This window comes from Homarus americanus, unplaced genomic scaffold (genome assembly GCF_018991925.1).
Source record: "Homarus americanus isolate GMGI-L3 unplaced genomic scaffold, GMGI_Hamer_2.0 scaffold36188, whole genome shotgun sequence".
In the NCBI taxonomy this organism is placed as follows: Eukaryota; Metazoa; Arthropoda; class Malacostraca; order Decapoda; family Nephropidae; genus Homarus; species Homarus americanus.
This window is the reverse complement of record NW_024718183.1, coordinates 2,944,421-2,958,013: the sequence shown is the minus strand read 5'-3', so window position 1 is coordinate 2,958,013 and position 13,593 is coordinate 2,944,421. Positions and strand designations below refer to the sequence as shown.

Sequence of the window (13,593 nt, the reverse complement as noted above, 5' to 3'; positions counted from 1 at the left end):
TATAAACACATCAAGAAATTAATGAAAATCGTCTTGTTTTTGTCTTAATTTATCATAAGAAAATAAAATATCGAATTATATCCTCTACTATAAATTGACCGAAATATTTGTACTATTTGATAACCTGTTGTAGATTTCAGTGTGACGAGTCGCGCTTCTCCCAGTTGCCTTTCCGTCCAGAGAGTTGATCTGCCGGTTCAACACTCATTAACACTAGACTAGACCTTGAAGCAGAACTCTGGGTTCATGGTTTCTCTCTCTCTCTCTCTCTCTCTCTCTCTCTCTCTCTCTCTCTCTCTCTCTCTCTCTCTCTCTCTCTCAGTGTCCTTTATCCCGAGAGAATTACTAGTGTGTTTTGTGTGTGTGTGTGTGTGTGTGTGTGTGTGTGTGTGTGTGTGTGTGTGTGTGTGTGTGTGTGTGTGTGTGTGTACTCTCAGACAGCCGAGGGCAGTAACTCTCTTCCCTCTTTCCCAATTACCCTTCCAGCGAATCATCAGCTGCTTGATAACTATTCTTTGTTACCCTGAAAGATCTCTGTTTACTCTCACCTTCCCATAAACAATAACTGGTTCTATACTGGTTTTGTACTGGTTATATCCGCTATGAAGGTGAGAATTTCCCATCATTTTTTTTTGGGGGGGATGGGGGACTATAAGAACCATTTACCAACGTCAGATTTCACATTCCTTTTTCCATCACTCATCCTGGCAGGGCGACACGTGCTGCTGGATCTGTACACCTTACAGGACTGGGAGATGATGGTTGGGGAATTCACCTGCCAAGATTGTGGTCCTGGACGCTGGCCTTACGACGATAAGATGGGATGCTTCGACCTGCCCCACAAATACATGCAGTGGACGTCTATCTTCGCCCTGGTACCAGTCGCCATCTCCTGCCTGGTATCGTTCTCACCCTCACCGTCATCATTATCTTCACCAAACATGACGACACCCCCATCGTTAAGGCATCCGGCAGGGAGCTCTCCTACATGTTGCTCTGTGGTATCCTCATCTGTTATCTCAATACCTTTCTTCTCCTCGCTATGCCGGGTGCTACCATCTGCGCTCTGCAGAGGTATGATGTATAGTGTGTTTTGTTGATGTGATCAGATGGGGAAATATTGTCCATAGTTGTATTGAGAGAAAGGTAGATAGATGGACAGATAGACTAGTGGAGAGAGAGAGAGAGAGGATGATTTGGTTAGCTTTGGCTAGATTTGGTTAGGTTCAGATCTTTTAATGAGTGAAACTGATTATAAAATACACCTGTGAGATAATTAGTTGTAAGACAAAGAAGGTAAAATAAGAATTAACGCAAGAAATCGTATAGAAAAATTACTCCAGACCCACACGAGAACTAACACAAATAAATTGAACTAAACTCCATTACATTCGATAACAGATCTTCCTCTCATTTAGTTCCCCGTCCCTTCCTTGTGTGTCTGTGTGGGGGGGTGGGAGGTAGGCAGAAGGTGGAGGTGGGGAAAAGGGTGGAGGTGGGGAGGAGGAAGGCTGAGGGGAAACTGGGGGGAGCTAGAGGGAAGAGGACTGGGGAGGAATATTTGTTAGGATAAAGGGTAAAGCGGGGAGTAATATTCTGAGAGGAAATGGAGGATTTAGGAAGTAGAGAGCAGAAACGACACCTGAGGGAGAGAAGGAGTCGGGGAGCACTGTGGAGAGGGAGGGAGGCGAGGTGCTGGGGAGTGAGTGACAAACGAAAGGGAGAGAATGATGGGAAGGATGGGGGTTGGTGGGATGGGAAGGATGGGGGTTTGTGGAGTAAGAGGGATGTTGAGATGGGATGGGGTAATGGGAAAGATGGAAGGGTGAGAGGAGGGAGGAAAGTGGTGGAAGGGGTGAGTGTGCTGGGGAGGGGTGACAAGGGCTGGGTGGTGAGAGGGATTCAGTAAACATTATCGAGAAAGTTGTCTTAGTTCGTCTTAGGGCTCAGCTTCCATATATGCAGTGTTGGAGCTCACGTTATTATAAGCTGTTGTATTTACCCTGAAAATCCTTGTCTGATCATGTTAGGTAGTTAATATGCTGAATTCGCTTGGCATATCAGATAATAGAGGCCATGATCTTGCGGGCGGATGGTTGACTTCTCAACTTCTTGGAGGTCGCCGAATTCCGCTGCTTCCATTGCACGGATTCCATCTTCAGCTCGGGGTCCCAATAATGAATCTAGGTCTCATCTGTCACCAGACGGCAAAGAGAGTTGGCTGAATCGGCTTTGTGCAGTTCAAGGAGCTCACGAATTGAGGTCATCCCCTGATGCCGATCCTGAGCGATGAGGTTTCGAAGAACGCATCATCCAGAAACCGTAGACATTTCCAGATGTTCATGGATGTTGTCACAGCTCTTCCATGAGAACTGCCCAACTTCACTGTTCATTTCACTGACATTAATACACCGGGTCGCTGTAAGCATGCTTTCGACCCAGGAAACGACCACCTTCTCCATGATATCTGAAGGAGGACCTGGTGGGAGTTATCCTCACACTTCACCTCCTAGACCCAGCTTGTTACAGTGCCAAGTGAGGACTCGTTCATCTCCGCCACAGACTCCACCTAACCTTGATGACTCTCCGTTATAACAGAATCTTCTCTGGTCTCGGATTCATCAAAGTATATCTTATTGTTTTCACTACGTTGTTCAGCCTTTCACTACGTTGTTCAGCCTTTCACTACGTTGTTCAGCCTTTCACTACGATGTTCAGCCTTTCACTACATTGTTCAATGTTCAGCCTCTCACTACATTGTTCAACCTTTCACTACGTTGTTCAGCCTTTCACTACGATGTTCAGCCTTTCACTACATTGTTCAACCTATCACTACGTTGTTCAGCCTTTCACTACCTTGTTCAGCCATCAATACATTGTTCAGCCTTTCACTACATTGTTCAGCCTTTCACTAGACTGTTCAGCCTTTCACTATATTCTTCAACCTTTCACTGCATTGTTCAGCCTTTCACTACATTGTTCAGCCTTTCACTACCTTGTTCCGTTATCACTATATTGTTCAGCCTTTCACTTTTGTCAGCCATCACTACATTGTTCAGCCTTTCACTACATTGTACAGCCTTTCACTACATTGTTCAGCCATCACTACATTGTTCAGCCTTTCACTACCTTGTTCAGCCATCACTGCATTGTTCAGCCTTTCACTACATTGTACAGCCTTTCACTACATTGTTCCTTCATCACTACATTGTTCAGCCTTTCACTACCTTGTTCAGCCATCACTACATTGTTCAGCCTTTCACTACATTGTTCAGCCTTTCACTACATTGTTCAACCTTTCACTGCATTGTTCAGCCTTTCACTACATTGTTCAACCTTTCACTGCATTGTTCAGCCTTTCACTACATTGTTCAACCTTTCACTACATTGTTCAGCCTTTCACTACATTGTTCAGCCTTTCACTGCATTGTTCAGCCTTTCACTACGTTGTTCAGTCTTTCACTACATTGTACAGCCTTTCACTACATTGTTCAGCCATCAGTACATTGTTCAGCCTTTCACTACCTTATTCAGCCATCACTACATTGTTCAGCCTTTCACTACATTGTTCAGCCTTTCACTACATTGTTCAACCTTTCACTGCATTGTTCAGCCTTTCACTACATTGTTCAACCTTTCACTACATTGTTCAGCCTTTCTACATTATCAGCCTTTCACCATTGTTCAGCCTTTCACTACGTTGTTCAGCCTTTCCTACATTGTTCAGCCATTCACTACATTGTTCAGCCTTTCACTACATTGTTCAGCCTTTCACTACATTGTTCAGCCTTTCACTACATTGTTCAGCCATTCAATACATTGTTCAGCCTTTCACTACATTGTTCAGCCTCTCACTAGATTTTTCAGTCATTCACTACATTGTTCAGCCTTTCACTACATTGTTCAGCCATTCAATACATTGTTCAGCCTTTCACTACATTGTTCAGCCTCTCACTAGATTTTTCAGTCATTCACTACATTGTTCAGCCTTTCACTACATTGTTCAGCCTTTCACTACATTGTTCAGCCTTTCACTACATTGTTCAACCTTTCACTAAGTTGTTCAACCTTTCACTACATTGTTCAGCCTTTCACTACATTGTTCAGCCATTCAATACATTGTTCAGCCTTTCACTACATTGTTCAGCCTCTCACTAGATTTTTCAGTCATTCACTACATTGTTCAGCCTTTCACTACATTGTTCAGCCATTCAATACATTGTTCAGCCTTTCTACATTGTTCAGCTCACTAGATTTTCAGTCATTCTCCATTGTTAGCCTTTCACTACATTGTTCAGCCATTATTGTTCAGCCTTTCACTACATTGTTCAGCCTCTCACTAGATTTTTCAGTCATTCACTACATTGTTCGCCTTTCACTACATTGTTCAGCCTTTCACTACATTGTTCAGCCTTTCACTACATTGTTCAACCTTTCACTAAGTTGTTCAACCTTTCACTACATTGTTCAGCCTTTCACTACATTGTTCAGCCATTCAATACATTGTTCAGCCTTTCACTACATTGTTCAGCCTCTCACTAGATTTTTCAGTCATTCACTACATTGTTCAGCCTTTCACTACATTGTTCAGCCTTCCACTAGCTGGCCTATTCACCGATTCATCAGTAAATAATATGGGACTTACAACTTCTCCTTGGGCAGGCAGGAAGGGAGGCAACCATCCAACACTTTTCTATCTCACAAAAAAACAAAAGTTGTTTCCTTAGAAGTGTTGGTTGACTGTGTCTGCCCCAGGGTATTTATGGAACTCTCGGCTTCACCACCTCAGAGTCTGATTACACCTGGTGACATCCACGCGTATGTGTTGTTACACCTGGTGACATCCACGCGTGTGTTTTGTTACACCTGGTGACATCCACGCGTGTGTGTTGTTACACCTGGTGACATCCACGCGTGTGTGTTGTTACACCTGGTGACATCCACGCGTGTGTTTGTTACACCTGGTGACATCAAGCGTGTGTGTTACACCTGGTGACATCACGCGTTGTATCGTTACACCTGGTGACATCCACGCGTGTGTGGGTTGGTACGTGGTGACATCCACGCGTGTGGGTTGGTACACCTGGTGACATCCACGCGTGTGTGGGGTACACCTGGTGACATCCACGTGTGTGTTGTTACACCTGGTGACATCAAGCGTGTGTGTTGTACACCTGGTGACATCCACTCGTGTGTGTTGTTACACCTGGTGACATCCACGCGTGTGTGTGTTGTTACCTGGTGACATCACGCGTGTGTGTTGGTACACCTGGTGACATCCACGCGTGTGTGTTGTTACACCTGGTGACATCCACGCGTGTGTGTTGTTACACCTGGTGACATCCACTCGTGTGTCTTGTTACACCTGGTGACATCCACGCGTGTGTGTTACACCTGGTGACATCCACGCGTGTGTGGGTTGGTACACCTGGTGACATCCACGCGTGTGTTGGTACACCTGGTGACATCCACGCGTGTGTTTACCACCTGGTGACATCCCTCGTGTGTCTTGTTACACCTGGTGACATCCACGCGTGTGTGTTGTTACACCTGGTGACATCCATCGTGTGTTGTTACACCTGGTGACATCACTCGTGTGTGTTGTTACCTGGTGACATCCACGCGTGTGTGTTGGTACACCTGGTGACATCACGCGTGTGTGTTGTACACCTGGTGACATCCACGCGTGTGTGTTGTTACACCTGGTGACATCCTCGTGTGTCTTGAGCATCACGCGTGTGTCTTGTTACACCTGGTGACATCCACGCGTGTGTGTTGTTACACCTGGTGACATCACGCGTGTGTGTTGTTACACCTGGTGACATCCACGCGTGTGTTGTTACCTGGTGACATCCACGCGTGTGTGTTGTTACACCTGGTGACATCCACGCGTGTGTCTTGTTACACCTGGTGACATCCACGTGTGGGTTGGTACCTGATGATATCCACTCGTGTGTGTTGGTACACCTGGTGACATCCAGTGTGTGTTGTTACACCTGGTGACATCCACGCGTGTGTCTTGTTACATGGTGACATCCACGCGTGTGTGGGTTGGTACACCTGGTGATATCCGCGTGTGTGTTGTTACACCTGGTGACATCCACTCGTGTGTTGTTACCTGGTGACATCACGCGTGTGTGTTGTTACACCTGGTGACATCCACGCGTGTGTGTTGTGTTACACCTGGTGACATCCACTCGTGTGTGTTATTACCTGATGACATCCACGCGTGTGTGTTGGTACACCTGGTGACATCCACGCGTGTGTGTTGTTACCTAAGTGACATCCGCGTGTGTGTTGTTACACCTGATGACATCCACGCGTGTGTGTTGGTACACCTGATGACATCACTCATGTGTGTTGTTACACCTGATGACATCCACGCGTGTGTGTTGGTACACCTGGTGACATCCACTCGTGTGTGTTATTTACACCTGGTGACATCCACGCTTGTGTGTTGGTACACCTGGTGACATCCACGCGTGGGTGTTGGTACACCTGATGACATCCACGCGTGTGTGTTGGTACACCTGGTGACATCCACGCGTGTGTGTTGGTACACCTAGTGACATCCACGCGTGTGTGTTGTTACACCTGATGACATCCACGCGTGTGTGTTAACACCTGATGACATCCACGCGTGTGTGTTGGTACACCTGGTGACATCCACGCGTGTGTGTTGGTACACCTGGTGACATCCACGCGTGTGTGTTGTTACACCTGATGACATCCACGCGTGTGTGTTGGTACCTGATGACATCCCGTGTGTGTTGGTACACCTGATGACATCCACGCGTGTGTGTTGTACACCTGGTGACATCCACACGTGTGTGTTGTTACACCTGATGAATCTACGCGTGTGTGTTGGTACACCTGTGACATCCACTGTGTGTGTTGGTACACCTGGTGACATCCACTCGTGTGTTGTTACCTGATGGCATCCCGCGTGTGTGTTGGTACACCTGGTGACATCCACGGTGTGTGTTGTTACACCTGATGACATCCACGCGTGTGTGTTGGTACACCTGGTGACATCCACTCGTGTGTGTTGTTACACCTGGTGACATCCACTCGTGTGTGTTACACCTGATGACATCCACGCGTGTGTGTTGGTACACCTGGTGACATCCACTCGTGTGTTGTTACACTGATGACATCCGCGTGTGTGTTTACACCTGATGACATCCACGCGTGTGTGTTGGTACACCTGATGACATCCACTCGTGTGTGTTGTACCTAGTGACATCCACGCGTGTGTTGTTACCTGGTGACATCCACGTGTGTGTTGTACACCTGGTGACATCCACTCGTGTGTGTTGTTACACCTGGTGACATCCACGCGTGTTGGCACACCTGGTGACATCCACTCGTGTGTGTTGTTACACCTGGTGACATCCACGCGTGTGTGTTGTTACACCTGGTGACATCCACGCGTGTGTGTTGTTACACCTGGTGACATCCACGCGTGTGTGTTGTTACACTGATGACATCCACGCGTGTGTGTTGGTACACCTGGTGACATCCACGCGTGTGTGTTGTTACACCTGGTGACATCCACTCGTGTGTGTTGTTACACCTGATGACATCCACGCGTGTGTTGGTACACCTGGTGACATCCACTCTGTGTGTTGTACACCTGGTGACATCACGCGTGTGTTGTACCTGGTGACATCCACGCGTGTGTGTTAGTACACCTGGTGACATCCACTCGTGTGTGTTGTTACACCTGGTGACATCCACGCGTGTGTTGTTACACCTGGTGACGTCCACGCGTGTGTGTTGGCTACACCTGGTGACATCCACTCGTGTGTGTTGTTACACCTGGTGACATCACGCTTGTGTGTTGTTACCTGGTGACATCCACGCTTGTGTGTTGGTACACCTGGTGACATCCACTCGTGTGTGTTGTTACACCTGGTGACATCCACGCTTGTGTGTTGTACACCTGGTGACATCCACGCTTGTGTGTTGTTACACCTGGTGACATCCACGCGTGTGTGTTGGTACACCTGGTGACATCCACGCGTGTGTGTTGTTACACCTGATGACATCCACGCTTGTGTGTTGTTACACCTGATGACATCCACGCTTGTGTGTTGTTACACCTGGTGACATCCACGCTTGTGTGTTGTTACACCTGGTGACATCCACTCGTGTGTTTTACACCTGGTGACATCCACGCTTTTGTGTTGTTACACCTGGTGACATCCACGCTTGTGTGTTGTTACACCTGGTGACATCCACGCTTGTGTGTTGGTGCCTGACATCCTCGTGTGTTGTTACACCTGGTGACATCCACGCTTGTGTGTTGTTACCTGGTGACATCCACGCTTGTGTGTTGTTACCTGGTGACATCCACGCGTGTGTGTTGTTACACCTGGTGACATCCACGCGTGTGTGTTGTTACCTGACATCCACGTTGTTTACACCTGGTGACATCCACGCGTGTGTGTTGGTCACCTGGGCATCCACGCGTGTGTGTTGTACACCTGGTGACATCCACGCGTGTGTGTTGGTACACTTGGTGACATCCACGCGTGTGTGTTGTTACACCTGGTGACATCCACGTGTGTGTTGGTACACCTGGTGACATCCAGCGTGTGTGTTGTTACCTGTTGACATCCACGCGTGTGTGTTTTTACACCTGGTGACATCACGCTTGTGTGTTGTTACACCTGGTGACATCCACGCTTGTGTTGTTACCTGGTGACATCCACGCTTGTGTGTTGTTACACCTGGTGACATCCACGCGTGTGTGTTGGTACACCTGGTGACATCCACGCGTGTGTGTTGTTACACCTGGTGACATTAACACAGAGGCAAGTGACAAATTCTCACTACAAGTACACACACACACACACACACACAAACACAAGCACACACACACACACACACACACACACACACACACACACACTACAAACACACACACACACACACACACACACACACACACACACACACACACACACACACACACTACAAACACACACACACACACACACACACACACACACACACACACTACAAACACACACACACACACACACACACACACACACACACACACACACGACACACACACACACACACACACACAAACACACACACATACACATACAAACACACACACACACACATACACACACACACACACACACTACAAACACACACAGACACACACACACACACACACACACACACACATACACACACACACACATAAATACACACATACACACACACACAAATTCACACACACACACACACACACACTACAAACACACACACACAAACACACACATACACACACACACACTACAAACAGACACTCGTCAGAAACTGGGTCTCTGGTGTACAGTGGCAGGAAGAGGAGGCACTCACTAGTGTCAACACAGCCACAGTACACGTGTTGCGCAGCTAACACCAGCCTTCACCACCACCACCACCACCACCACCACCACTCAACACCACCACCACCACCAACACCACCACCACCACTAACACAACCTCCACCACTAACACCACCACCACCACCACTAACACCACCTCCACCACCACCACCACCACCACCACCTCCACCACTAACATCACCACCTCCACCACTAACACACCACCACCACCACCACCACCAACACCTCCACCACTAACACCACCTCCACCACTAACACCACCACCACCACTAACACCACCTCCACCACTAACAACCACCACCACCACCACCACCACCACCACCACCACCACCACCACCTAACACCACCTCCACCAGCTCCATCACCACCACTAACACCACCTCCACCATACCTAAACCTCCACCACCACCACTAACACCACCTCCACCACTAACACCATCTCCACCACCACCACCACTAACACCACCTCCACATCCTCCATCACCACCACCACTAACACCATCCACCACCTCCATCACGACACAACACCACCTCCACCACTAACACCACCTTCACCCACCACACTCAACACCACCACCACCAACACCACTAACACCACTAACACCACACTCCACCAACACCACTAACACCACTAACAACCTCCACCACTAATATCATCTCCACCACCACCACCACTAACACCACCTCCACCACCACCACCACTAACACTACCACCACCACCACTAATACCACCACCACCACTAACACCACCTCCACCACTAACACCATCTCCACCACCTCCACCACTAACACCACCTCCCACATCCTCCATCACCACCACCACCACCACTAACGCCACCTCCACCACTAACACCACCTCCACCACCTCCATCACGACCACCACACCACCTCCACCACCACCACCACTAACACCACCACCAAGTAACAAGATCACTAGATTACAAGATGTTGTAACCGCTAGATTAAGGTTAGGATATAAGTACCTTTGGCAGTATGTTCCTCAAGCAGATGTAAACAAAACTAAATGTAAAGTGGGTGGCCATACATTGGCCACACACTCCTTCTCTTCTCTCGACTGTGTGAAGATAGAACCTTTAAGGGACAGGTCCAAGCACACTGTGAGTGAAATGCATCTCTAATGGCAAGATAGCCGACATATTAAGATTGTATCCACTTTTTGCACTTAGTATATCAATTCTCATGTACAGAACCAAATACGCAATGTGCTTGAATACCTCCCACGTAAATGTGAATAACAAAGTGTGAGGCCAGACATACTGCTCCTCACATGCCTGTTCTCACGCATTTGTGAATAAGTTACCTTATGTATAGAACTAAACAAATAATGAAATGAAATACTGTGTAACATTCAGTGCCAAAATATCTACAACAGGGGTTAATTATTATGACCCTTTGAAACCTTACTCTGTAATCCTTGCGCACCGCTCACGATGAGTGTGGTTGTCATAAAAGTAGCCGCTAAGCGGCAAAAAAATAATAAAAATCACCACTAACACCACCACCACTAACACCACCACCACCACTAACATCACCACCACTAACACCACCACCACCACTAACATCACCACCACTAACACCACCACCACCACTAACACCACCACCACTAAACCTCCACCACCACCACACTAACACCACCACCACTAACACCACCACCACTAACACCACCTCCACCACCACCACCACCCTTACCATCCCATCACCACCACCACCAATAACACCACCTCCACCACCACCACTAACACCACCTCCACCACCACTAACACCACCTCCCACCACAACCCTCTAACCACCACCACCACTAACGCCCCTCCACCACCACTACCACCTCCACCACCACCACTTCTCACAACCACCACCACTACACCACCTCTGCCACTAACGCCACCTACACCTCCACCCTCCATCACCACCACCTAACACCACCCTCCACCACCACCACTGTACCCACCTCCACCACTAACGCCACTAACACCCTCACCACCTCCATCACCACCACTAACACCTCACCACCACCACCTAACACCTCCACCACCTAACCCATCCCACCACCACTAACACCACCTCCACCACTAACACCATCCACACCACCACTAACACCACCTCCACATTTAACACCACCTCCACCACTAACACCACCACTAACACCTCCTCCACATCCTCCTCGCCACCACCACCACCAATAACACCACCTCCACCACTAACACCACCTCCTCCACCTCCATCACGACCACTGACACCACCTCCACCACCACCACCACTAACACCACCACCACCACTAACATCACCACCACTAACACCACCACCACCTAACACCTATCCACCACCACCACCACTAACACCACCACCACTAACACCACCTCCACCACCACCACCACTAACATCTATCCACCACCACCACTAACACCACCTCCACCGCCACCACTAACTCCCTCCCACCACCACCACTAACACAACCTCCACCACCACTAACACCACCACCACCACTAACACCACCTCCACCACCCTATAACACCACCTCCACCACCACTAACACCACCTCCACCACTAACACCACCACACCTCCACCCTAACACCCACCCCACCTCCACCACCTCCATCACCACCTTACCCACCTCCACCACCACCCAAACACCACCCACCACCTAACACCACCTCCACCACCACCACTAACACCACCTCCACCACCACCACTAACACCACCTCCACCACCACCACCTTCACAACCACCACAACACCACCACCCTAATACCACCTCCACCACTAACACCACTAACACCACCTCCACCCCCTCCATCACCACCTCTAACACCACCCCCTCCACCACCACCTTTCTCTTACCACCTCCACCACCACCCTACCACCTCCACCACCAACACCACATCCACCACCACCACTAACATCACCACCACTAACACCACCACACCACTAACACCACCACCACTAACCCACCTCCCACACCACCTAACACCACCACAACTAACACCACCTCCACCACCACCACCACCACTAACACCACCTCCACCACCACCACTAACACCACCTCACCACTAACACCACCTCCACCACCACCACTAACAACCTCCTACCACCACCTCCACCTCCACCCACCACTACCCACACCACCACCATCACCACCACCACCACTAACACCACCACCATCACTAACACCACCTAACATCATCACCACCAACCCCTCCACCACCACATCATCACCACCAGCCCTCCTACCACCACACAACACCACCACCACCATCACTAACAGTACCACCAACATCATCACCACCAGCCCTCCATCCTCCCCCACCACCTCCATCTTACGAACCGTGTTGAGAGTAGTCCTATATCGAACCCTGTGTAGAATATGGACCTCAGTCTAACGAACTATATGGCAGAGAAGTCCGTTATATACAGGTCGACAATTTATGCATCTTCCAATTACCGGATTAATGTACTGTATATATGAGAGAGAGAGTATTGTATGTACAACACCACCTTCCACCACCCACCACTCCCACACACCCACACACCCACTCCCCACCCACCACTCACCCACCCACCCCTCACTCCCCACTCACCCACCACCAAATCTGCCACCTACCCACCCACAAATCTACCACTACCCACCCACTCCCCACCCACCCACCAAACCAACCCACCTACCCACCCACCCACCCACCTACCCACCCCATCCACCCAACCCACCAAACCCACCTACCCACCTACCCACCCACCCACCCACCTACTAACCACCACTCTCCTTTGGGTTCGGTGTGGGTTCGCTTCTCCATGATCTACGGCGCCCTCCTGACGAGAACCAACAGGATCTCCAGGATTTTCGACTCGGCCTCCAGGTCGGCGCGGAGACCAGGCTTTATTAGTCCTAAGAGCCAGGTCATTATCACCTGTTCCCTCGTCTCCGTCCAGGTAGGTAAAGAGAGAGAGAGGGCGGGGAGGTTGAAGAAGATAAGAGACTGGAAAGAGGCAAGAAACCTTTTAAACAATTTAAAACTTGACGATAATTAAACTCAGGTGTTAAAGTTAGAGTGTGGAATAATGCTTAAGGAAGAGGGAACAAGAGTGAGTTATTGGTGTCCTGAATGAGAAGAGATTTTCTTTGTTAGGTTATCGCTGAATTATTTCTATCTCTCTCTCTCTCTCT

At 49.0% G+C, this 13,593-nt stretch overlaps 1 protein-coding gene across 1 annotated transcript in view; it reads left to right on the top strand.

The window, feature by feature from the left end:
• LOC121859314 (metabotropic glutamate receptor-like) overlaps window positions 1-13,593 on the top strand; it is a 97,483-nt gene that overhangs the window by 48,818 nt on the left and 35,072 nt on the right. Inside the window, 4 exon segments of the mRNA XM_042356109.1 lie at window positions 708-739; window positions 742-894; window positions 897-1,088; window positions 13,210-13,358. Coding sequence (XP_042212043.1) covers window positions 708-739; window positions 742-894; window positions 897-1,088; window positions 13,210-13,358 — 526 coding nt within the window.